Source organism: Magallana gigas, chromosome 2 (genome assembly GCF_963853765.1).
Source record: "Magallana gigas chromosome 2, xbMagGiga1.1, whole genome shotgun sequence".
In the NCBI taxonomy this organism is placed as follows: Eukaryota; Metazoa; Mollusca; class Bivalvia; order Ostreida; family Ostreidae; genus Magallana; species Magallana gigas.
The window spans coordinates 54,384,597-54,411,620 of NC_088854.1; the positions used below are offsets into that span (position 1 = coordinate 54,384,597).

Genomic DNA, 27,024 nt, shown 5'->3' on the forward strand with positions numbered 1-27,024 from the left:
TTAAAAACCATGTTTAAACATTTTTCATGACTTTGTATTGAATACTTACAAACCCAAATTTGAGAAAAAAACATGTTATGTTTCCAAGGATGCGCGTGGATGATGATGTCAGTGTATATAAGGAAAGAGTATCACCGTGCGTTATCAGTTTGAATTTGTGCGAGACGCGTTACACATCTCAGCGCAAAGTCCATATTTATCCGTTACCTTCTTCCAAGGATTTAAAAAAGAAATTCTGTCAGAATGGTAAGTACTAGTAATTAGAAGGTTATGCTTAGATTTTTATAGAATACGTAGTATAAATGTGCACAATTCTATTTATATCAACAAGTGGTTTGTCAGGTAGCGATGCATTTTTTACGTATCAGATCAAACTATTACATAGTAAAACAATCGTCTCTGTACTACCAAGTGATATAATTATTTACACGGCACCTTGATATGAACATTGTACATTACGACGTATAACTTGTTTTGTTATCTATGTATATGTAAATGAGATGTGTACACCTTACTAATTACTATTACTACATTTACAAAGTTCGGCTCACGGCAAGATACTGTGCCACCAACTATTAATTATAGGAGCCAGAAGGACGTGTATATTTAAGTTTGGGTAAAAGATCCCCTTATATATATTTTTTCATTCGTCTACAATAGATATATGACAAACAGAATAGATTTTATAGTTTATATTGAATGAATATTTTGCAGCGTGAGTGTATATCTATTCATGTTGGACAAGCTGGTGTCCAGATTGGAAATGCCTGCTGGGAGCTGTACTGCTTGGAGCACGGCATTCAGCCAGATGGGCAGATGCCAAGTGACAAGACAATTGGAGGGGGAGATGATTCATTCAACACCTTTTTCAGTGAAACTGGTGCTGGCAAGCATGTACCAAGGGCTGTATTTGTAGACTTGGAGCCCACAGTTGTTGGTATGTTATCTCTTGCAGATATATTAATCAAATTAATTATGGAAAAATCCCCCCCAAAAAGTATGAAATTTGAAAGTAAAATTAACAAAAGGCCATTAGAAAAAAAATCCAAGTATCCTTGCAATAAACATAGTATAGTATGTGAATATTTTCAGATGAGGTGCGCACAGGGACGTACCGCCAACTTTTCCATCCAGAACAGCTGATAACTGGAAAAGAGGATGCTGCCAACAACTATGCAAGAGGTCACTACACCATTGGAAAGGAAATTGTGGACTTGGTTTTGGATCGCATCAGAAAATTGGTAAATTTTAAGTGATTCACATCTGTAATCCTCACAAAGTCTGTATCTGTTACCTGCATCATTTAACATTGGGGGTTCATGCTTATTTTTTCTATTATTTTTATTGTGATTTCAGGCTGACCAATGCACTGGTCTTCAAGGGTTCCTGATTTTTCACAGCTTTGGAGGAGGAACTGGTTCTGGATTTGCCTCCCTTCTGATGGAGAGACTGTCTGTTGATTATGGAAAGAAGTCCAAGCTTGAATTTGCCATTTACCCTGCTCCTCAGGTATTTATTTTGTATGATTTTATGGTAATATTCAGATACTGGAGCATTTAAAGGGGGGAAGGAAGTAATGAGCCATTGTTCTAATTCCATTTGTTTGAAATATTGTACAGTAATGAATAGAAAGAGGAAAAAAGATATTCAACATTAATAGTACATATCTGTAGAAACGTAGTATTTATGCAAGTTGAAGCCTCAATGATAGAATGTGTTGCATTGCTTTTAAATTAAAAGTGGCTAGCTGCTTTCCACTCAGTGTTAACAATTTATATTTTTTTTCTTAAGGTATCTACAGCAGTAGTTGAGCCCTACAATTCCATCCTTACCACACACACTACTCTGGAGCATTCTGACTGTGCCTTCATGGTTGACAACGAGGCTATCTATGATATTTGCCGAAGGAACCTGGACATTGAGAGGCCAACTTACACCAACTTGAACCGCCTGATTGGTCAGATTGTTAGTTCAATCACAGCCTCCCTTCGATTTGATGGAGCCTTGAATGTGGACCTGACAGAGTTCCAGACAAATCTTGTACCTTACCCACGTATCCACTTCCCATTGGTGACCTATGCTCCTGTCATCTCTGCAGAGAAGGCCTACCATGAACAGCTGTCAGTAGCAGAAATTACCAATGCCTGCTTTGAACCAGCAAACCAAATGGTGAAATGTGATCCCAGACATGGCAAGTACATGGCTTGTTGCATGCTGTACAGAGGGGATGTTGTACCTAAGGATGTCAATGCTGCCATTGCCACCATCAAGACAAAGAGAACCATTCAGTTTGTGGATTGGTGTCCTACTGGTTTCAAAGTTGGCATCAACTACCAGCCTCCAACTGTTGTTCCTGGAGGTGACCTTGCCAAGGTACAGAGAGCTGTCTGCATGTTGAGCAACACCACTGCCATTGCTGAGGCCTGGGCTCGCCTGGATCACAAGTTTGACCTGATGTATGCCAAGCGTGCCTTTGTTCACTGGTATGTGGGAGAGGGAATGGAAGAAGGTGAATTCTCTGAGGCCCGTGAAGATCTGGCTGCCTTGGAGAAGGATTATGAAGAAGTTGGTGTGGATTCTGTTGAGGGAGAGGCTGAAGAGGAAGGTGGTGATGAGTACTAAAGACTTGGTTGTTAATTTGAATCTTCAAAGACGTTTATAATTTTGTATGTTAATCAGTTTTATAAAATATTTTGGCAACATTAGATTCCCCAACTGTTCACTGTTAAAGAGAGAAAATAAATTCTGATATTACTGTACTAAGCCATAGTTTCATGTGTTCAAATTTAAAAATTCATTACTCAAAATTTAGGTATAGTTTTGTAGAAAAGTACTAATCCACCCTTTACAAAACTTGTGTCCCTTGGCCACCATCTTTGAGGGAAAACCCATAGATTTCTATTGAGTTTTTGTAGTTATTGTTAGAATGTTTATAACTGTCATTAAAAGTCTGTTTATGTTGAGTATTTGATTGCCCCAGAATTTTTGTAAAGTGTGGACTGGACTTTTCGGAGAAAGGGAAGCTTTTGAAATGGATCTGGCAGAAAAACTTTCTTCAAGGTCACTGAACAATCCTTGTTGATGGGCACTTTTGGTCAGGTATGAGCAAGTTTGGGGTAAGGAAGAGAATGTTGTATATGATCAAGGATATAATTTTGGAGACCTGATAACACCTTGACCTTTGACAGAGAAACTTGATTAATGGTCACAACAGGCTATCCAAAATCACATCATTCAAAAAAGGTGCAGAACTAGCTCCACTGTAAATTTGGGTTGTCTGACCGTTGAGCTACAAGTCCTTCCTTGAAAAATACCGGTAATATATTGCACATGAATTAGACATTACACAAGTTTAGGGATATATTCTGTGAAAATTTTAAAACGAAAAAATTGATGGAATTCAATATCTGGACAAGACTTAACCTTTGACCTAGAACTTTTCAAGGTCACTACAGACCTACTTAAAGGTACTTGGTTTAGTATTGGCTTGATTTTCATTGTTTTATTTACATTTTATCATTAAAGCGGAAATATCCATGTTAAAACTTAATATAACTTAAGGGATGAACAAAATATCACTAAATAATTAATTTCGGTTGCAACGCGCTTTCTGATTGGCTAAAAAATTATTTTATATCGTATAAAGAAAGTTGCCTACGTCATAGTAAGACCAACGTCAAAAACATATCAATACGCCTGCCGTTACGTTTGAATTTTGTATAATTTTACGTCATTTTAAAGGTCAAATGACCGTTTTCATCTACAATGAAGAGTTGAAAAATTAAATTATAAGCAATAAAATTAATTCAATATTTATTTGTTGTATACGATATAAAATGGTTTGAAACAGTTTACGCTTTTTTATAAACTGCTTTGCGGTTTATAAAGCGTAAACTGCCCCAAACCATTTTATATCGTATACAACAAATAAATATCGAATTCATTCCTTAAGTAAATAAATTTCATGTTTGTTACAAACTGGTAACAAAGGTGGCCATCTTGAATTTGATGCTTAGCATAAAATATTTACCAGTAGGCTACAAATATCTACATAGCGCTAGGCTAGCTTATCGTTCAACTACGTAGTAGCTACAATCTTGAATGCAGCCCTGGTAACTCAACTTGATCCGCCCCTTTGGATCAAGTTACTGTAACAGTTATTTGAGGATTGAATTTAATTTCTACCTATGTTATACGATATATATATAGATTATTACATGGCAATTTTTATATTGCATCCTTTATTAGCCCTTGTTCGCTGTATATTAGCCTGAGAGCCGGTTGACAATGGTTTTCTTGGGGTGTCAATTTCAACTGTTACCCTCCCAATCGGGCACCATTTATAGGATGAATGATTATTATCAATTAACAAATCGCTCGTCTGTATAGTTGTTTCTAAATATAAACTTTACTGTCAATATTTGTGCCAGCTGTTTGTATATTACCGAGTTGACGTGATCATTTGACGTCATACTCGGAAATCGGAATTGAACGACATATATCTAATTCTACAAATAATAGCAAATGATTTAGAAAGGGGTGTGTAATAACAATTAAAGATTGCCGTGTTTGCCTAGATTTGCCTCGAATTTATTACACACGTGCAGGTGAATTTTCGGTTTATTTTGCACATGGCGAAAAAGGGTAATATTAGTACCTTTAAAAATGAAATGTACAAAAACCAGCATATAAATATTCTTTCTAAGTTTTATTATCTTTAAAAGTTTCTTTCATTTCAACCTCTATTTTTTCTAAATAGAGAATTACAATCGGTACGATGCAACAGAGTTGAGTATATGGCAAAAAAAAAGGAATTTACAAAAGTAAATTGACAACCTCAACAGATCTTTCTGAAGAAAATATGACATGTCTTACACATTACACAGTACAAATACAACACTTGTATAACACTTAACAACCTTCTGTATAATGTACACAGATTACATCCACAAAATGATATGTAAATTCATAGTGACATGACAACCATTCAAGTGCTTCACAATTTTTTTTAAAGTGAAAATTAATGACAATTATATATTTCTTTCATAATATGCACACTCTTCACTGTTAACCATTTTATTTAAATGCAAGCATATAACACCAGTAAGAAGACTGTGTGAAACAGAATTTGAAAACTTGCATGTACATCCACATGATTTTGATTTGATTATATAAATCAGCTTGCTCTAGGAAAACTACCATACATGCACTGGCTTTTTAATTCATTAACTACATATATGTATATCGAATCGTATCAAACTTTGACATAAAGTTGTTTGATACAAGTACTTCTATGTAGAGGTATAAAAGCATTTTGAAAAACTTTATGTAAATTGATGAAGAATGCTGTGTTGTCAGATCAGACAATAAATTCTTTCCTTGCAGATCTGTAATATTTTATGATAAATTACCAAACTGTGATTGCTTCCCTAGTTAAAAATACATCAACCACCTTCATTTTGGAAGTACAATGGAGACAGATCAGAGACAGACACAATATGACTTTGTTTAATAATCCGCATTAAATGGTCTTTGAAATTTTTGTTACTGGTCTTGATTTCCAGGGATATTTTTTTTAAATTTCATTTCATAGTAGGAAACAAAAATTGAAAGTCTGCACCAAGCAGCATACAAATTATTTCAATTTTCATATGTTCTTAAGAAATTAATCATGATGATCCATCTTTGATTATTAGTTGACAATGCTAATAAAGAAAATACATGCACATAATGTTAGCTACAATAGCTTTGTATGTAAATAGTAAGTAGTTGGTGTAGCAGAGCCTCCAATCAGTTTGTCAGATTCCATACATTGGAGGAAACTTCATTCTCTGTCAGTCATTTATTTCTATAGAGAAGTCACTAGTTATCCTATTTCTTTTTTCCTACAACTGTACTCATCCAATCAATTCCCTCCTAAAATGAAAAAAATATTCAAACACATTGTGAGAGCAAGTTTTATAAGCTGGCATCCCTGATAACATTACCTCAACCATAAGAAAAACCAGACAAGAAGACCATATTGTTCACGTTTGCAACAATGTTAAACTTTGATACAAGTAGTGAAACTTTTGTTTCAGAGAGAAATATGGTCCATGAATAGGGTCAACTTTAATACAGAGTACATGTACTAGACAACAAAGATATTGATGGACAACATTTACAGGTAGTCTATCAGTTAATCATGTTAATGTCCAAAGAAGTTTGACTATTGACCTATGATCTCAAAATCCATAAAGGTTGATTACTTCTTAAGGGCACCACCATGCCTGGTTTGATGTTTGTCATGCATAGGGTTTTTTTCAGATATGTAAGTTACATACTGTTTACATCATATTTGCAGTGGACAATGTTTGAAAGGGAATTTTCCACAATTTAGCCATAGCGTGGGTTTGATTTAGGCATTTCTGAATGTACCTATTTATATATATGTATGACATTTGACAATGGACTTGATTTAGCAGATGCCAAATTCAGCCAAAAATGCTTATTAAAATACACAGCTAACTGTAATACGTTTACAGTTATTCTACCCAAATATAGCAGTAAGATAGTGATTTGATGTAAAAGGTTAAAATTATTTTGGTACTTTTCATCCATCTTAATGACTCATAAAGAAATTCCATCAGTGTTTCTTTTTTATCATACAAGTTTTATACCTTGATTCCTTCCCCAGACTGTGCTGAGCATGCCTGTATGTGCCACTTTCTGTCACGTATTGTGTCTAGTGATAGTCCCCGGGCTATCTCTGAGGCCTGTGCAGCCTGCAGCAAGTCCTGCTTGTTGGCATAAATTAACAGAGGAACTCCCTGTAACTTTGGCTCCTCCAATAGCTCTGATAACTCCTGCAATGTTTTAAATGAAAACATTATGATCACATATTAATCTAAGGTGACAGCTCTGCTCCGTATCACACCTTACTCCTTATAGATACCTTGCTCTGTTGATAAGAATGATGATTCCGATCATTTCATCTAATTTTCTGTATGACTATAACTCCAACACTTTATATACAAGTTTTTTGCAAAAGTCAACTTACTAGGCCAGTTTCTTCAAATCTCTTTTGATCAGCACTATCTATAACATATATCTGAAAAGAAAAACCATGTTTTATAGTCCCATTCTTAAAAAGGTAAGAAGATATGCTTAAAGAAACAATGTGATTATTTCCAAATCTAACTTACGAGAACATCTGTATTTTCAAAGTAATTCCTCCAGTATGGTCTAATCTTTCTTTGACCTCCTATGTCCCAAACATTCAGTTTAAAACCAGACGAGACTACAGATTTGATATTAAATCCCTGAAAGAAAGGGTACATCATTGTCTAAACACCTGGTATCAACTTCAAGTGAGTCAAGAAGACAATATTGATTTATGTATTGGTTGTGTTAAATTCATATTTCACAGTTTCTACCTGAGTTGGTGTTATATGACTGACATCTTCTGAAGCCAATTTTTTTAAAAGTGTAGTTTTTCCTGCATTATCCAAACCCAGCAAAAGTATTCGCAGTTCTTTGTCTTGGCTGGACTTCAGTTTTCGTATTAAATCTAATAGTCCCTATAATAAAAAAAAATATAAATCAGATTACTAGTTTAATAATTGTTTTCAATTAATTGTAACACTTTCGATATTATTTGTAAACAAGTATCGGTACATGCAATGATAAAGTAGCATTCTGATTTTGAGTATGTATACACAACAGAAGAGACAAGTCACAACTGAATTTAAACCAAAAGGAATCTTTTCGTGAATTTTTTGCTCTCTTTAATAGGCATATATATTTTTTGATCCTCTCAGTGATGATATGGAGAATTTTGCTACTTACTGGTAAAAGTTTGGCGTGTACTAGTACATTCTGACAAAATATGTTTATTTCTGCGGCACACAAATCTAGTCAGACGATAGGGATAAGTAATTTTATCATTTCCAACCTAGATCTCATTAGAAATTGTTGAAAAAATCAGGGAGCTTGTTTAAAACATAGGGTGAACTGAGCACCCCCTATAAATCCAAGATGGCGAGTGTCGTTCCTTTACTTTTTAAAAATTTACATTGAATACACTTTTTTAACATGTTAAACAGGGGTTTTCAGTGAATGTTTTTAATGCAATACAGTTGAATACACAGAAATACACTTAAGATGACTAATTTTAATAAATTTTGTCTTCTGAAACAAGTAATAAAGAACTCCAATTATCCAACAACAGAGCCCCTGTGAGAAGTTGTGAAAACAAGAGAGCGAGGTCTTCGCATCTTCCAACTTTGCTTTCACATCTTTACACTTTCACTAATTTGCTTTTGCAACTTCATACTCCTCCCTTAAAAGCGAGTAGCCTCAACAGAATACCATAATTTGAGAATTAATTAATATTACAATAAAGCACTTTTTTTTTGGAAAGGCGGCCATTTAATACGTTGGAATATAAAATCCAATACATAGTTATATAAATGTACTCCTTCTCGAAGTTTATAGTATGTCAGATCAGGGACGTATATACGTCCCTGGTCAGATCAAATAAGGTATTTCAAAAGCACGTTTTTGAATGAAAGGAGGCCATGTTTTTATAGATGGAACTGTGTCATTAATTTTACAAACTTGCGATATTTCCCTGTTTCTTTCAACACATACTTAGTTTAAACACTCTACGTTTCACAATAACAATATTTCGTAGTAAATATAATGATTAAATTTAACAAAAAATATGTACCATTTTCTACCGCTATTCGGAATTCGGCTTCCTGTGTTACTACGCGTGACGTCACCGTCTCGTTTTCAATGAGAAAAAATTCCTTGAGGGAATCTATTTACCCAAAAGATATTTTACAAGTCGCACAACAAGATTAATGCATGAAGAAGAAATAAAATATCTTATATTTTCAAGTATCTTTTTTAATTTTAAAATATACTTCATATATATTACAATAGTTTTTGATAGTTTTGGGTCTCATTACAGAAGACATTTTTATGGACATTATAGATCTATAACAACATAACAATTATGCCATATGAATGTATGATTTGCAGTATTGTTAATTGAACAATTTTTTATAGATATGTCATATACATTTTAATTATTTTTGTTCTTTATTGGAATTTAAGAATTTTAAGATATTTTTTTAAAAGATGAACAGGAATTTTAGGAAATTAAAGAAAATCCTTTATTTTATGAAAATAGCCGTACCAAATGTCAGAGAGACAGACGATTCGTAGTTTCACATTTGAAGAGTTCCAAAACAATGTATACATGTGCCTGGAGGAGATGTAGTGTTTTTGGCTCTTCACGTGTGCACTGATCCTCACCACTAGACCAACAGGTATGTGAAATATAATGTTCCCAATTCATTTAACTTTATTTACCCCTTGCAACAACATAAATCATTTGGATTTATTATATTCCACGTTTTGATCCAGATTTATCCAGTTTTAAATCACTCACATCCCAATAAACCAGAGTTCATGCAAGAAACGAATCATTCAAGATCAAAAGTTTATTTACCGTGCAAAAGGGTGCACATCTACACACAGAGTGACTGATTTTAATTTGTCAAAAATCGATGAAAAAGACACATTTGGCTGACCTAATCAATTATAAATGATTGATGTCTCAATTATAAATGATTGATGTCCACCAGTTAATCATCTTCTATCAGTATTACATTTCTGTTGTAACGGGATGGGAGAAATAATGACGGACCAGACAGGGAATTGAACCTGGGCCCCCTTAATCTCTATAACCAGGTGCTCTACCAACTGAGCTATCTGGCCATCATATTCCCTTCCCCTTTAATAGTCTTCACCCTCAAAGATCACCCCAGTTTTCTCCCCTGGCAGGAGTTCACCTGTCAATTCCAGGGGTTGATCACTGCACCAAATGTAACAGGATGGGAGAAATAATGACAGACCAGATTGGGATTTGAACCCGGGCCCTCTGAATTTCTAGCCAGATGCTCTACCAACAGAGCTATCTGGCACCGGTGTTTGAATCAGTGACTGTTACATTCTTCCCCCTTTAAATAACCTTGCCCTCGAAGACCACCCCAGTTTTCTCCCCTGGCAGGAATTAACCTGTTAGTTCCATGTGTTGATCACAGCACCAGATGTAATGGTACGGGAGAAATAATGACAAGACCAGATAAGGATTCAAACACAGGACCCCTGAATCTCTAGTCTGGTGCTCTACTAACTAAGCTATCTGCCGTCAGTATTCGAACGGGGCTGACCGTCACTTTATCATAGACAGGCATAGCACATAGATTCTGTGTGTTATGCCAGTCAATTAATGTTAGTGTGCATGCCATGCACCCATACTGCTAATGCAGCTCTAGATAGCATGTTCTATAATTAAAATAACAGTTCTGATGTCCTACAGTCCCAGTTCACCTGAGTGTAGCCTGGTCGTGGTAAGATTATTCTTACTAATGTAGCCCCTATCTATGATGAACAATTAAGGTAAATCAACTTTTAAATATCATAGATAACAAACTGGAAGAAATGTTCCAAATCAACGAATAATGTTTTGTGTACTGTGAGCATCTCTAAAAATAAAACTTAGTTTGTAAGTAAGGTAGTAAATGATTTATCCATTGACATGTGAAATAAACAATACCGGTAATTGCAAATATAACAGTAAATTCAAACGCCCTGCCCACCTAGTTTATGTCAATTTCTATACATGTTCTACATGTATTCAGTTCTTCTGAGATGTATCCAGGTTGATGTTATGATAACAATATATCTCATCACAGATGAATGAGTACAAGGTAGCACAATTAGGTCAACTCCTACTCCAAATATATATTGTGACAACACATTGAAAAAGAATGAATAATTGGTGTTGAAGTAACTAGTCAGCAAATGAGATTTGGACCATCACTAAAATATGCCCCATACAATTTGTTTATTCATATCTCATTTCCCTCCATGATTTACACATCATAATTGATAAGGGTTATTCTTAGGTTCTCTATTACTCCTGACTTTGTATGTTATGAAGATTTGATATGGTGATCTAGTCAGAATGGTCAGCAATCTGTCCACTGTTCCAAACTTGACCTGTGGCAGTCCATTGTTATTGCTGATTGTTTATTATTTTTTATTCTGGACAACTGTGTCATATAGCCCTCACTGATCTATCCCAGGTAAACATCATCATTTCAAAACAATATCCTAAGTAGGAAAAATTATTCCATTTATCATAAATAATGAACACTTATGTTTAATATTTTACATTTTCAACTTCATCTCTAGATCTACTGGTCTGTATTTAAACAAAAATAAGGGAAAGGAATGAAGTCCTACACATTGTTATTAGAACCAATTCACCATTAAAGCCAATATTAACATTAAGTTAAAAGCTTCTGTTTATATAGTGTAGGTATTTTATTTTTAAGGCTTGGCAATAGAGTATAGGAATATATAGGGGATTATCTTTTACAAACCTTTTCTCAAGAACTACTGTACAGTGCTACAAATTGTGATAAATGTATTATAATTGTGCATCCACATATATTATCAAGTTTTAATTATTTCCATTGTGCAACCACCTGCCATAAGAATTTACTTATGAGAAAAACTGTTATTCAAGGGTAAGCCGTATAATCCATTAGCTTTTTGTTTTATTTTGACATGTACAGAGATGGAAACTCAAAGAGTAGACCTTGACCAACCAATTTGGAACCTGAGCACTTTTACTGGGAGACTTCAGTATTATGCATGGATTACCAATCCATTGCTCAGCATCCAATCAGAGTCCACTCTCTTCTCTGCCAAGGACCTTGTCCAGAAATACAGGTAAATGTGTCTATAACAATTGTTCATCCAGAAATACAGGTAAATATATACATGTACTATGTAACAATAACTCATACAAAAAATATGGGCAAATACAGTGCATGCACTATATAACACTTATAGCTCATCCAGATAACAGGTATTTTCTGTGGCTAAAATTTTTGCATTTAAGGTCATAAAGGTGTCAATTAATATTCTGCGTTTCCAATTTCTGCAATTACATTTATTTAGACAGCAAAAAATAAAATAAACATAGTAAGTATTATACATTGTTTAAATTTTGTGTCCCTCTTCTTTGTGTTTCGGGACCTTGTGTGATGTGGGTGTTAATTTCCATTACGAAATCAGTCACCTTGAAGTAATTATAACTTGGTCTATGTTTATCTAACAATTTCAGGTAAAGCATGCATTTGTCTCATGTTGAATATCAGGGTTTTGCAGCTCAAAATTGTGAATATTTACAAATGATGATTAAATAAGGTCCTTTTTTAGCTCACCTGAGCTGAAAGCTCAAGTGAGCTATTCTGATCACATTTTGTCTGTCGTCCGTCTGTCCGTCCGTCTGTCCGTAAACTTTTCACATTTTCAACATCTTCTCAAGAACTACCGGGCCAATTTCAACCAAACTTGGCACAAATCATCCTTAGGCAAAGGGGATTCAAAGTTGTGAAAATTAAGGGTCACATCCGTTTTCAAGGGGAGATAATTAGAAATTAATGAAAAAATTCGAGAAATTTTCAAAAATCTTCTTCTCAAGAACCAGAAAGCCAGGAAAGCTGAAACTTGTGTGGAAGCATCCTCAGGTAGTGTAGATTCAAAGTTGTGAAATTCATGACCCCCGGTGGTAGGGTGGGGACACAATGGGGGGTCGAAGTTTTACATAGGAATATATAGAGTAAATCTTTAAAAATCTTCTTCTCAGAAACTAAACAGCCAGGAAAGCTGAAACTTGTGTGGAAGCATCCTCAGGTAGTGTAGATTCAAAGTTGTGAAATTCATGACCCCCGGTGGTAGGGTGGGGCCACAATGGGGGGTCGAAGTTTTACATAGGAATATATAGAGTAAATCTTTAAAAATCTTCTTCTCAGAAACTAAACAGCCAGGAAAGCTGGAACTTGTGTGGAAGCATCCTCAGGTAGTGTAGATTCAAAGTTGTGAAAATCATGACCCCTGGGGGTAGGGTGGGGCCACAAGGGGGGGGGTCGAAGTTTTACATAGGAATATATAGAGTAAAACTTTAAAAATCTTCTTCTCAGAAACTAATCAGCCAGGAAAGCTGAAACTTGTGTGGAAGCATCCTCAGGTAGTGTAGATTCAAAGTTGTGAAAATCATGACCCCTGGTGGTAGGGTGGGGCCACAATGGGGGGTCGAAGTTTTACATAGGAATATATAGAGTAAATATTTAAAAATCTTCTTCTCAGAAACTAATCAGCCAAGAAAGCTGAAACTTGTGTGGAAGCATCCTCAGGTAGTGTAGATTCAAAGTTGTGAAAATCATGACCCCTGGGGGTAGGGTGAGGCCACATTGGGGGGGGGGGGAGTAAAATTTTACATAGGAATATATATAGAGTAAATATTTAAAAATCTTCTTCTCAGAAACTAATCAGCCAGGAAAGCTGAAACTTGTGTGGAAGCATCCTCAGGTAGTGTTGATTCAAAGTTGTGAAAATCATGACCCCTGGGGGTAGGGTGAGGCCACATTGGGGGGGGGGGTGTTAAAGTTTTACATAGGAATATATAGAGTAAATCTTTAAAAATCTTCTTCTCAGAAACTAATCAGCAAGATGATTCTTTATAATTGTTAAGACTTTGGCTCCAGGACAATTCTTCGGCCTCACAAGAAGGTTCAGAGTTTGATGTAGCTGAATATCCCATATATAAACAATTGTAAAGGATCTTTTTGAGAACTGCAATACTCAACATGTGGTATGACTAAAATTGAAGCAAGCAGCTATTTTTTCATTAGAATCTTTTTGTATTACTGTTTTGAGTTATTGCCCTTGATTTATTGATTCTTGATTATTTTAATTAATGCATCCACTGTTAACCAATTATTGTGATGATTATTTTTATACAATAATAAATGTTCAATGTATATAAGTTGTTCTGCATAAGTAGTTTTGGGTTAGGCCGGATTAGTTTGTTTATTTTTGATTTCCAAATTTTAGATACTATGAATTATTTTAGGCCGGCACATATATAGGGACAGTGTCTATTGCATTACCACGAGTGACAGTTTGGGGTTAAACTTGAACAGGTACGGATAGATTGAGTGTGTGGACATCCCTGCTCTATCTAATCTTCGTGTTTTTCTAATCTAGACAGAGTGTGCGGTCATCCCTGCCCTGTATCACATTAATACAAGTGTGCGGTCATACCTGCTTGTATTGGTGGTGGTTGCGGCGGAGCACTACTGTATGGTCATCCCTGCTGGTGTTCTGGCCTTTCTAGCGCAAGTGTGTGGCACTCCCTGCGTTAGGTTGAGCTGTTGGCGCAAGTGTGCGGTCATCCCTGCTTGCGTTAACGTTGGTACCTGTTGAGTTGCGTAGGTGTGCGGTCATCCCTGCCTGCGTAACGTTGAGTCCCTATGTATGTGCAGGAGCGGTGATTAAAGTCTGCTCTTGTAAATATTGGCAGCAATCAGGGCTTTCCGAGTTCCAAGGGGGAAAAATGGATTTTATTTATACAGGATCTACATGTATTTTTATTGTACATTGTCCAGATTGTTTGTACTATGACTCCATTAAGCTGATTTTATCATACCTATTGTTCCTCAGGTGAGCGATGTGGCCCATGGGCCTCTTGTTTAATTTCTTGTGGCCCTTAAATCAAATTACCCATTTATGCTTAACTGACTTTTATAAAAATATCCCACCCATGGCCTTTGGGTCAGGAGGTCAGGCCCTAGAGAGGGGCTGATATGGCCATATGGTGAAAATGTATGAAATCTCAGAAAATCTTCTTCTCTACATCAACAGCAGGGGGGGGGATGCATGGTTATGATATCCATGATGAAGCCCTCTACCTAAATTATGAAATTTATGATCCCGGATTAGGGATTCAGGCCCTCTAGGGTAGAACCAATATGACCACATAGTGCAAATGTATAAAAATTTCATAATATTTTTATCTGTACTTAAAAGCTGTGAGAGATGACTAAATGCAATGCATTAGAATTATATTCATAATATCATCTTCTTAAATTGCAAAATATACTGGCCAGTGGGCAGGGGTTGAAAAGCTTAATGGGGGGGGGGGGGGGGGGTTGACAGATATCGGGCATAGATAATCCAAGATTCCTCCGCCACTGTCCCCCTCCCCCTTTATGAATTGATGTTTGGAAACATCAAATGATACCGGTTAAAGCAGGAGTAACAGTCAGAGGAGCCGCAGATTAGGGCTTAGACTCCAAAAGCTTATTTAAAATGCAGACATGAGACTCCCTACTACCGGTAGGTCCATCGAAGAGCTGTGATACTCAGGTGACCGTCAAGGCCTGTGAGCCTCTTGTTCTCTTAAAAAACCCTTCTCCTTCTCTTTTCATTCTCTCTCTCTCTCTCTCTCTCTCTCTCTCTCTCTCTCTCTCTCTCTCTCTCTCTCACATTGATACACTTTTTGAGTGGTAAAAATTTATTTAACATACAAAAATACAACATTACAATGCAACAATATATTATTCAATGTTATATGTCAAATTCCTTCTTCCCACCTTTATTTATAAACAATGTGTTTAACACTTAAAACAGAATACTAATTTATTTGATAAACATTTTACAAATTTAACACTGTACAATATATAATTTTAAATATAAGTTTATGTTTATGTTCAGAGCAGGGACGGAACCCCCAGGAACGACAGTGACCCAGATACGACGTGCCCAGCAGCTGTACCTGTCCGCTTTCCATCCTGACACAGGAGAGCTCCAGAATGTCATTGGGAGGATGTCCTTCCAAGTCCCTGGGGGCATGGTCCTCATTGGAGCCATGACCACTTTCTACAGGTTGGGTGTAACAGGGCAAAATTATCAGAAACTGATGTTTAATTGTAAATTTCTGTCAAAAACACATTTACTGTAGATTCCTTATTTTACGCGAGTACTTAATTCCGCGATTCAACGGTTTTCCATCAAATCGCGAGAACATAAAATCGCGAATGCCGAAATTTTATCATAGTTTCATGTAGTTAACATATGTCTGAAAATTAAAAGCGAGATTTTAAAATTCGCGAGACGGGCTTCTCGCGATTTTACGCGGATATTAATTCCTCGCGTTTAATTAGGAATTTACAGTATTTGCTATTTTTTGGTCATGAATATTGCATTGATTTATAGTTATAAATCTGAATCGATTAACGTTTTTTTCCCTGTACAAATCAAAGCTAGATAGCTAAATTATTATCATTGTGAAAAATGTTTTCTTGTTTTGCCCAAGTCTTGTACCTATTGAGAAAATGTAAGTCATTGTCTTTATGTTGAAAACATGAACTGGTACCAAATAATTACTGGGGGTAAGTGGTATTTGATAAATGTGTAAGAATGAAAATAAGAAAATAAATGTACCTAGTATGTTTTATTTTATATTTTTAGGAGTAACATAGCAGTGATTTTCTGGCAGTGGGCTAACCAGTCGTTCAATGCACTGGTAAACTACACCAATAGAAATGCGGCAGCTGACATTTCTAAAAAGTAAAAACTTTACATATAGATATTGTTTAAAGTTATAAGTTATAAGATCATACATTTTTATGAAACTGATTATCAGCAATGAAAAGAACAATAATACTATTGGAAGAATAAAGGTTACAGTTTGTTCAATCGTGCTTCTAAACGGTAAAAGAGTTTACAAAATTAAAGAACTAATTAGGGCCCCGCAAGGATTTGCGGGTGCCCTATAGTAATCACTCTGTCCGTCCGTCTGTCACTTTTCCGTCCACAAATTTCCTGTTTTTTTCTAATAACTTTTTTTTATGGTTGCCCAATCAAGTTTAAATTTGGTATGGTAGTTCAGTAGGCAGAAATACATATTTTGATGCCAAGTTTGGTTCTCTATGTCTTTTGGTTTGGAGCTGGGGTGGTGGGGTAGATTCCTAACTATGCATAAGAATAAATGGGCAAAGAGAGATAACTGCTGAGAATGAATGGGCAAAGAGAGATAACTGCTGAGAATGTTACCATTGTATACATGGAAGGCTTTGCAATATTTGTCCTTTGGGATTAATTAACCTTCCACAGGAAGAAAATCCTAAGCTTTATCTTTATCTGTCACATTGAGATTAATTACTGCACTGCCTGTGTCTGCAAATGAACTTGGTTTTGAAGTTAAGGTCAATTTCGAATGATGTCTAATACTGTGTACATTCTTTGATATATGGATTTAAAATATAATATTCATATTTTATTTTGGTTAAAATACCATACACAATGATTTATGATAATTGGAATCAGTTCTTTGTTTTTTTAACAAATTTTATTTCATCCCATGTTAACCCCCTTTATCCCGTGGATATGACTCATTGGATATTTTTTTGATATCCCACAGTTGTGACTTTACAATGGGATTTGCGTAGGCATAATGAAGTAAAATAATGTGGAGCTTTATAAACAGTGTAAACATTGATTGTGGTGTATAAAACATGGGATAAATAGAATCTCATATGATTTGTAGTATAATATGATTTTTATCCAACTTGTGTGTTTTATCCCCTCACTAAGGCTCAAGAAAAAAACACTTTAATTGTTGGATGAAAATCATATCCAACTACAAATCACGAGATCCTATATATCCAGTTCTTTCATCTTCTGCCGGGCATTTATTTTTCATCATTGTTAATATAAAGAGGATGGAATTCAAAATTTTTTTCACTTCTCTATATTAATTGTCATAGCTGGGCCCTTCCTGACTGGTCAGTTTTCTAGTTTCAAATCATTTCATCATTTTACCTAAACCTAAATAGCTGTAGCCACATGATCGCATGTCAGCAAGTAAATGTTGAGGCCTGGAAAGTTGTGGCCATTTTTAGACTATTTGAAACTCCTTTAGAAGAAGAGAGATATTTAAAAGTATATGGACAATTATTAAAAATTTAAATTAAAATATTTGAAATTTTCTTTGCCTAATGTTAATAAATAAAAAAAAGTTATATCTAAAATGTTAAGGTAAATCTAATTGGTGATTAGCTGACCAACCAGCCTCCTTAGAGATGTTATTTTATATTAGTTTTTGTAATGAGATATGCTTCGTTTACTATCTAATTGCCTCTTTAATCAAATCAATGTAATTAGACAGCTAGGATTTGCCTACATCTCTGCCACTTCATGTGCTCTTGTAACAGCCCTGGGATTGAAAGCAGTTTTAAGTCAGGTAAATTGATTCCTCATGTAGTCTTGATAATTGAAAATCAATGGTCAATATACTTATTTATATTATATACATATTTACTGACTATGTATGAAGACGATGGCAAGTTTATTATTCCTCGTGTAGTCTTGATAATTGAAAATCAATGGTCAATATACTTATTTATATTATATACATATTTACTGACTATGTATGAAGACGATGGCAAGTTTATTGTGTATTGATAGGGACAGTAAACTTTTGCTATAGTTCAGACAGTCAATAACATGAGTAAATAGGTATTTTATTATACAGAAGAAAACTCAATTTGTCAGCAATGCAAATTTTTTTAATGGTAAACAAATTAAAGTTGTCGGACTATGAATTTAACGTAGCGACTTGGATTACACCAAAGGTGTAAGGAGTTTAAAAATTAGATAAATTGAATGTGTGGATGAATAGTTTCGATGACTTTTCACCATGGGTAAATAGCAAAAAAACTATTTCCCGGTTTAATAGATAGAATAGAATTTTGTTCGTTGTTATTTTACATAGAAAATACTGTAACATACAGATTTATTTTCGCCCCATATATTTTCATCCTTCTACGTTTGCAGACAGTTTAGCGGGAACTTTAGCCCTGTCTTGAAAGTAATTTAAATATTTTTTAAACAGTTAAATTCTTTATGGTCATATCTGATCATGAATGTAGTGAGCATTCCAGAATAAATCACAACAAAATATTGCAGATGTTATATGAATTTTCTGCAATTATTAGCCTTCAAAGCAAATAAAGTAAAAGTAGCTAAAGTCTAAAGCTGCTCATAATGTGGCTAAAGTCTCATGCTGCTCTCAAAGTGGCTAAAGTCTCAAGCTGCCCTCAATGTGGCTAAAGTCTCGTGCTGCTCTCAAAGTGGCTAAAGTCTCAAGCTGCTCTCAATGTGGCTAAAGTCTCATGCTGCTCTGAAAGTGGCTTAAGTCTCAAGCTGCTCTCAATCTAACTAATGTCTCAAGCTGCTCTAAATGTAACTAATGTCTTAAGCTGTTCTTAGTGTAGCTTAAGTCTCAAGTTGCTCTCAATGTAGCTAAATTCTCAATTAATTTGTCCTCATTGTAGTTAAAGTCCAGTCTATTCTTAGTGTAGATAATGTCTCAATCAAATTGCTCTCTGTGAAGTTGAAGTCTCAATTTACCAGTACCGGTACATGCAGTGTAGTTTTAGTCCAAGTCTGCTCTCTATGTAGCCAAAGTCTCAAATAAATTGCTCTCAAAGTAAGTAGAGTCTCAATCAAACTGCTCTCAGTGGAGCTAAAGTCTCAAACTGCTCTCAGTGGAGTTAAAAACTCTTAGTGTAGCGAAAGTCTCAGTGGTCTTTCAATAGAGCTTAAGTTTCAACCAAGTCGCTAGGGCTTAAGTTTCAACCAATTTCCTGTCAGTGTATCTAAGGTATTGTGCCATGAAATATTTGCTTCCTGTTTTATTTTTGACCCATACGCCATCCTTAGTGGGTGAATTTAAGACTAGTGAATTATACCTTTGTTCAAATTATCTCTCTTTATACAAAATTTTGTCTCGGTGAATTCAAGACGGAGCAAAACTGTTTGCAAGTAAAGGAGGGCAAAAATAACAGGGATGAAAATAACCTTGAATACAGTAATCAATTATTTCTCAATAGAGCTAAGTCTCAATCATTCTGCTCTTAGTGTAGGGCAAAGTCCATGGGACAGCTGAAAAACTTAAAGGATCAAGAGTTCCAGTTTTTAAAAGTAATTAATTTTGCGGGTTGACAGACAGCAGGGAGGTTTTAAATTTTGTTTAACCTAATGTTATGAAAAGCCATTTATTTTAGTGTTAACCTTACATATGTGCTTCAACATGTTTTTTTTCTTCATCAGTTAAATATACAGATCTTGAAATTTTAAAAAAACTAAATACTAGTACATTTGTACCTGTACTAGAGACAATTTTTTAGGGTTTCAAGAAATCAAGAGTTCAAGAAATCCAGAGTAAATATGCTTAGTTGTATAGGGAAAAAAATCGGAACCGAGGACTCACTTTGAGTGAACAAGAACTTCGAGGTATTGAAGTTCGAGCCATTGAGAGTTACCTGTATTTAAATTAATTAGATTGTTATTTGGTTCAAAGAAATAGGGGGAGAAAATACTCAGCAGATGTAAATACAATGTATTTCGGTCTTTGATTTTGTTATAAATGGAAGACATTTTAATTTAGAGGGTATGGGCTTGTATAGATACATGTAGGCCTACTGGAAGATATCGTTTTTACAGAGAGCATCTCCAATCCTTCAGCGCTTTGTGCCATTTGCTGCAGTTTGTGCATCTAATATGGTGAATATTCCCCTGATGAGACAGAGGTAGGGGAAGTAACTGGGACTTGTTTTAAATTGATGCCTTGATGTTCATTCTTTTCTAAGTTCACAAATTTTAGATATTTTTTAAATCAACTCACCATTTTTGATAATTATTTTTGAAACAATGAAACTTTTACTTTCAGTGAAATTCAAAATGGAGTAGTAGTCACAGACGAAGATAACAATCCTGTAACAAAGTCAAAGGTGAGTGGGGACAGGTTGTCAAGGAGATTCCTAATTAAACGCAACGTATTTATACCCCCATAAAATCACGAGAAGCACATCTCGCAGATTTTAAAATATCGCTTTCTTTTTTCTGACAGATGTACCGTAAACTAACTGAGAGTATGATAAAAATTTGGGGTTTGTGATTTTATATTCTCATGATTTTTATACAAAACAGTTGAATCGCTTTATTAAGTGCTCACGTAATATGAGGATCAGTAATGCACTGGAAAGGTGGTTATTTTCACATGGGGAAAATTTACAATTGTTGTATAATAAGCTGGTAAAAAAAATCAAATCTTAAGGTGACTCACAACACCTTGAAATAATTTCTCAAATTAGCAGAAAGTACGACAGAAATCATGACGGATATTATGTATATGAGTCAAATAGGACAGTTCGTTGGATCTGAAAGCATGTTGTAATAACTGAATGGTAGTTTAGAATGTTTCTATGGTCCTGGAGCTGTTGGATATTTGGAATGTCCGGTTTTATATTGCTCACCTGCCGCATGACTCTTGGACCATGACAATATTTAAATTGCCATCTTGTGACTTAGTGTTTTAAAAAGTATAAGTCTAGGTGTAGTGAGGTAGTCCTTAAGGGCGGTAAATCACCATTAAGCATATAGTTTGGATATAGAAAACAGTTATTGGTACTAAACCACCAGTGAAAATAACTACTTTTACTTACCCAAACAGCTCATAGATGAAGCTTGATATGCACATATAGTAATATATTGATAAATTGAATTAAATGTGTTCCTACAGGCAGCATTAAAAAATGCTAAAATATTACCTGTACTCGACCTAAAGGATAATCAAGAAGTTACCATTTAAGCAGTGTAAATTTGATGCAAAAATATTTTCTAGAAATTTGTTAGAATAATAAATGTTTAACATAGGGGACACATTTATTTTTAAGAAAACATTTTAGTATGATTTTACAGTGGTAGTTGTACCATAAGGTGTTGATTAGAATTATTTTAACAAGAGCTTGGACTTTGGGTAGTTGTGTCAAACAGCATTGTGACATAGGCCTGTCTATTTCATTACTGCCCACTCAGTCATAACTCTTTGAAATCAACAAGATTTGTCTGGCTTTTGAGCTAAGACTACGCAATCAGTGCATATATCGCTTCAAACCGTGTCACTTTTAACTTGTTTTAACGCAAGAAATAGATAGCTATGCCCTACTGGAAATCCACGGTCTTGTTAAAATGGTTCTAGCTTTGGAGGGCAGTAGCTACTGTTCTATTGGAAACATTTAGCATCATAAAGAACAAGAAGATACGACATTAAACCTACACATAATTTATTCTGATTACAGTATGCAGCTTTTAAAGGAATTGGCCAAGTCGTTTTTTCAAGAATTGTCATCTGTTCTCCAAGTATGGGTATGTAGTTTCATTATACATTTTGATCAAAAGTAATTTCGCGTAGTGTGTACCAGTACAGAATATTTATATTTGTCTTTTTTGGTCACCTGAGCTGATTATATAGGGCCCTAGTAAGCTTTTCTGTTCATTTGTCCATTGTCTGTTGATGCTGTCATTGTTGTAATAGCTACTTTTCACATTTTCATCACCTTCTCCAAAACCACTGGGCCAATTTCAACCAAACTTGGCACAAGACATTCCTTGGGAATGGGCCTTCAAGTTAGTTTACCCTTCAAAAGGGGAGATAATTACGAAATAGGGAAAAATAAAGTTAGGTGTTTTAAATATCTTGTTCTCCAGAACCACAGGGCCACAGGACCAATTTCAACTAAACAGGACACAAAGCATTTTTGGGGGGAGGGCTTTCAATTTAGTTGAAAAGAAGGGTAAGATTTTGATCAAAGGGAAGTTAATTAGGAAAGATGGAAAACACACTTATGGTTGAGTGTTTTAAAAAATCTTCTCCAGATCCTTTGGGTCAATGTCAAACAAATGTGGTATAACCATCCTATGGAGAAGGACTTTCAATTTTTTTAAATAAAGGGACAGGTCCACTTCATAGGGGAGTTAGTTAGAAAAGAGTGAAAATTGGCATTGGGTGTTTTTAAAAATCTTTTTCTCCATAACCTTTGGGCCAATGTCATACAAACTCGGTTTCCAAAAAAAACCCCCAAAACAACATAGAAATACAAACAAACATGCACTGACTGATGACAGATGCAATCCACACACAATATAAAACTTTGATCTGACAAAACACAACTGTAAACAAATTCCTCATATGACTGCATGAACAAAACTCATTCCTACAATTACTCAATACATTCTCTCACTACATACATACACAACTGCCAGTAAAACTGAAAGATGAAAACTTTTAGACCTTAATTCATACATGTATAATTACAAAATCAACAATTATAGCATAAATCTTTCTGCTGTAAGGCATGAAATACTATTTCTCAAGGGGCATCTTTAAAAATTTTACTTTTTTTTTACAATGCATATCTACATGTAAGGTATTTTTTGATGGTCAACCAAAATTTGAATGCCAATTGTCAAAATGCTTTTGGATACATATTGAATACAGAATAAAAAGTACATGTATCTTTAAAACCAAGTGAGAAGTGACAAGACTACTGTTTAATTATGTAGATAGTCGAATTGCAAATAGAATCAATTTGCTTTAATAAATGAATTTTTTACCAGTGCACCCATATATAACCAATACTATGGTAAACAAAAACATAATAACAATCTATAGGAAATGATGGACTCTGGAATTTAATACTTTTTATTGTATATAAATTATTTCCAAAACATACAATTTATATATTATCCCTTTTTTTTTACAGTGTTACTACCTTTTTTGATGGAAAAGTTAGAGAAAACGGCTTTCATGGTGCGATATGGTCGTTATGTTAATGCACCTTTTCAAATTCTGCTCTCTGGGCTAAGGTAGGTTCAGTTACTATAAGCCAATTTTTATTTGCATGAGAAATTTTTCTGTGGCTCAGGAGAGACTGGTCATTGTGAATATTTCTTACCTTGAACCATGCTGTCATGGTTTTAACTACAAAAAGGAATTGAGATTTGTTTTAAAAAAGGCTTGTTTGAAATATGTTGCAGGAAAAGCAAAATGCATGATAAATATATGCCACATTTAGGCTCAGGTAAAAAAAAAAATCATGAAGAGGGCTTGGAAATCCTAATTTTTCTGTATTCTCTTAACTTCACCAATATAACGCTTTTGTTTAAAGGAAGTAACCCATAAGGAGTAGAGGTAAATATCTAAGGGTCAATCTAATGTTGGATAGGAAAGTATTGTTGGCATTATATCCAGAGGATCCTTCAACTGACCAACATAAATTTAGAACAAAATTACCTGGTACCCTATTAGAAAGAGATGACCCAATTTGAGGTCACAGGGCAAGATATTAAGGGTCAAAATATACTCTAGACGTAAAAATATAATGTCTGCTTATACACATTAAAACAACTTTGTTTCACTCTACTTATTTCCTGTACACCCCTGCGAATGTTATTGTCATTTAAATTTTAGACCACGTGGTTTTATTTTACCCTTTCAGTTTCGCATTAAAAATTGTGCCTTGTGTTTATAGTCTAGTTCATAGAATCTAGGTACTACAGTAGTCAATTATTAAATATAGAGGTTTATTGATTTGAAACTTTATCTTCATTAATTGGTGGATAAAATGTATTCTAGAAATAAATGTTAAAATACAACAAATAGTTTTTGTCTGCTGTTGCAACAATTAACATGCTAAGTAGGGATCCCCCTGAGGATTAGTTTTCGATCCACACCTGACCTAGTTATAGCATCAATAGTGAAACAGACAATACTATTTTATGCAGAATGTACCTTGAAAATGACTCGATATACTAAGTTTTTATGCAAAACAGACATCCATTATTTTTTTTAAAACATGGTATTGCACACCACAAGCATCAAACATGGATATGATTTTATTAAGCCACGCAATGTTTATATTTTCAACCACTCAACACGTGGTTAAACACGAACGATAACTCTGTTCTGAACATTATCGTTTAATATAAAAACCGCTAAATGGTGAAATAAGACAAACATATTAAGAGAGTTTCATGTTTTAACAAAAACCAAAGTAGGATACGATATGAAAAACGACCAGTACTTACGTATTTTGAGAATATTATCTGAACACTTATACTTCCGCTCGAAATTTCACAGGAACTGAACAAGCCTCGGTGAAGTCTCGTGAACATTCATTCGAGCTTCTCTGGATTTATTACATACTTAGCAACGATAAAGAAAACATTCCGAACACATTCGCAGGGGTGCTGTAGTTACATTTATTAACATATATTTTTCTTGTCATTGAAGTTTGGTGGTAATGGTTCCTGTGGGTTGTGCTCTCTTCAATCAAAGATGGTGAGTGTTGTCACAATTAAGACTTAGTGTCAGTACCCCCCCCCCCCTCTCTCTCTCTCTCTCTCTTGGTAAAATTCATCACAGAAACAATTGTCTGTGATCAGTATTCTTTCATTTTTTTTAAGTAACACAAAAATATTTTTTTTCAGAGACAAGGCTTTATAAGGATGACCTTATTTCAATATTTTATGCTGATCAAAAACATTTGTTACTTGACTCAACTTCAGCTGACAAACTTTTTCACTTGGATTTTTTTTCTCAAAAATGCACAAAGTTTACTAAGATGAATGGCTTTATGGTTTTCTTCTTTCCAAGGGGAGATAATTGTGAAATAATTCATTGAGGTGGATGAGGAAAAACCCAGTCACAGGATACTGTCATATCTTTTTTTTTTTAAATTTCTTATGATGAAGAAAATGGGCCTTTGAAATTATTGTAGGAGCAGGCTGACACAGGTATTCAAATGAACCATAAAGGTCACAAGAGAGACATTAAGGTGGTCCACATTAATACTTTTATAGAAAAATTTTCAAAAAAAAAAGGATGCTGTACCCACTTATTAATTGGCTTACTGTGGAATCATTAGATTTCAGTTTCCATGGGTACATCTTATCCTTGAATTAACATCCTCTACGAATTAATTAGTTAGGGTAAGATATATTTCCTCTTGTAGATATAAGAGAATATACAAAAGTATGTCCCAACAAATCTGTGAAATATGAGCAATCCACAAATATTGGTCCAGACGAATAATTTAATGATTCCTGGGTATTATAATCCCTTGGAGGTGGAGTCATTATTTTTGGGGGTGTCTTTGAAAGAAAATGAAGACTACAGTCTGTAAAATCTTTATAGAAATTTGCACAATAATTAAAGTTTAGTTAATTAAATTCTTTGTTAAGAAAAAGAGCTATATAACAAAAGAATAAGCTTAAAGTACAGAATGCATGCGAAAATTTATTTTTTTTTAATGAATTTCAGTTCCATCACAGTAGACAAGCTGAAAATAATAGACTCTGAGGCCTACGAAGAAGTCAAATCCAGATATGGTGATAATATACCAAAGAAGCTGTACTTTAACAAAGGGTTATAATCAGGGTATTTGATTATTCCAATAATTACTCAAATCATGTACATGTATATTGTATGTTTATTGTGATAAGGCTTAGTTTCTCAGATATTTTAACAGCTAGGTCAAATACTGCTGAAATAATGATTTTTTTTTGGAGGGGGACTGTATCAGGAAAAGATAAAACATTGTATTTTTATGAATTTTGACATGCCTAAGTCTATTTTTAATTATTCTACCATAGATTTATTAAGTGATAATTTTAAAGCAACTTCACAAAGCGAGAAATTGTACACACTGTTTAAAAGAAAATTAAAGGTAAACATTATGTAGATAATATTTTAGCTGCATAAATCTTATCTTTTTACCAGAGAAACTAAACATTTTCTTTGGCCTCAAAAGATCTTCTCTCAAGACTAAGTGTGTTCATGTGTATGTCAGTTGTTTGGATCATGAATGATTTGGATTTTCCTTGTATTTTTGTTTTGAATTTCTGCTGATTAGGTGACAAAGTAATTAAAGCTATGAAAGGCTAAAAGTCATGGAGTACTTGTATATTTGTTTTAACTAATTTATGATTTTTCTTTTTTTCAATATACATGCAAAATCAGATCTACCATATATTTTTACAATGAGAAGTCATGCTTTTCAAATGAATGTGACATTTGTATAAATTTTATATACTGGTATACCCTTTAAGTGTACACCTGTAGCTATGCTAAGTAACCAATTTATGGAAGATGTGTTTCTGCTGTATGCATTTTGTTAAAAGAAAATTTGTTCACAATAAATCTATTAATGAAAAAGTGAAATGGCTCATTAGAACTAGCACATTTGTATTTGTATTGGATCCTAAATA

The 27,024-nt window shown here is 34.5% G+C and overlaps 3 protein-coding genes across 4 annotated transcripts; 2 read left to right on the forward strand and 1 right to left on the reverse strand.

The window, feature by feature from the left end:
• The first annotated feature begins 146 nt into the window (after nucleotides 1-146).
• Nucleotides 147-2,758, forward strand: LOC105329640 (tubulin alpha chain, testis-specific). The gene is given in 5 exon segments (NM_001305373.1): nucleotides 147-246; nucleotides 715-937; nucleotides 1,093-1,241; nucleotides 1,357-1,509; nucleotides 1,792-2,758. Coding segments are annotated over 5 exon segments (1,359 nt in total). The 5' UTR covers nucleotides 147-243; the 3' UTR covers nucleotides 2,623-2,758.
• Nucleotides 2,759-4,783: 2,025 nt separating this feature from the next.
• Nucleotides 4,784-8,798, reverse strand: LOC105329638 (ADP-ribosylation factor-like protein 3). The gene is made up of 6 exons (XM_011430959.4): nucleotides 8,711-8,798; nucleotides 7,416-7,559; nucleotides 7,185-7,301; nucleotides 7,040-7,090; nucleotides 6,660-6,845; nucleotides 4,784-5,916 (listed from the first exon to the last, which is right to left on the reverse strand). Exons 1-6 carry the CDS (start codon nucleotides 8,711-8,713, stop codon nucleotides 5,872-5,874), a joined length of 546 nt encoding a protein of 181 aa, XP_011429261.1. The 5' UTR covers nucleotides 8,714-8,798; the 3' UTR covers nucleotides 4,784-5,871.
• A 384-nt stretch (nucleotides 8,799-9,182) lies between these two features.
• Nucleotides 9,183-26,704, forward strand: LOC105335554 (sideroflexin-2). 2 transcript variants are annotated; one of them, XM_034445611.2, is made up of 11 exons: nucleotides 9,183-9,317; nucleotides 11,637-11,793; nucleotides 15,625-15,795; nucleotides 16,381-16,479; nucleotides 18,076-18,154; nucleotides 20,419-20,504; nucleotides 20,645-20,705; nucleotides 22,056-22,122; nucleotides 23,520-23,622; nucleotides 25,049-25,096; nucleotides 26,078-26,704. In XM_034445611.2, the coding sequence occupies exons 2-11, from the start codon at nucleotides 11,639-11,641 to the stop codon at nucleotides 26,187-26,189; spliced, it is 981 nt and encodes a 326-aa protein (XP_034301502.2). In that variant the 5' UTR covers nucleotides 9,183-9,317; nucleotides 11,637-11,638; the 3' UTR covers nucleotides 26,190-26,704. The 2 variants fall into 2 exon arrangements, with proteins under 2 accessions (XP_034301502.2, XP_065933341.1); XM_066077269.1 differs by lacking the exon at nucleotides 9,183-9,317 and adding an exon at nucleotides 11,022-11,141.
• The last annotated feature ends 320 nt before the right edge of the window (nucleotides 26,705-27,024 follow it).

Bases quoted from the DNA above. Each gene is read 5' to 3' on its own strand.
- LOC105329638 (XM_011430959.4), bottom strand. The intron at 6,846-7,039 runs GTAAGTTGACTT...AAAACATTGCAG, and splicing joins GATTTGAAGAAACTGGCCTA to GAGTTATCAGAGCTATTGGA. The intron at 5,917-6,659 runs GTATAAAACTTG...TTTTCATTTTAG, and splicing joins AGTCTGGGGAAGGAATCAAG to GAGGGAATTGATTGGATGAG.
- LOC105335554 (XM_034445611.2), top strand. From the start codon at position 11,639: ATGGAAACTCAAAGAGTAGACCTTGACCAACCAATTTGGAACCTGAGC. The intron at 18,155-20,418 runs GTAAATTGATTC...TCGTTTTTACAG, and splicing joins TGAAAGCAGTTTTAAGTCAG to AGAGCATCTCCAATCCTTCA. The intron at 25,097-26,077 runs GTGAGTGTTGTC...AATGAATTTCAG, and splicing joins GCTCTCTTCAATCAAAGATG to TTCCATCACAGTAGACAAGC.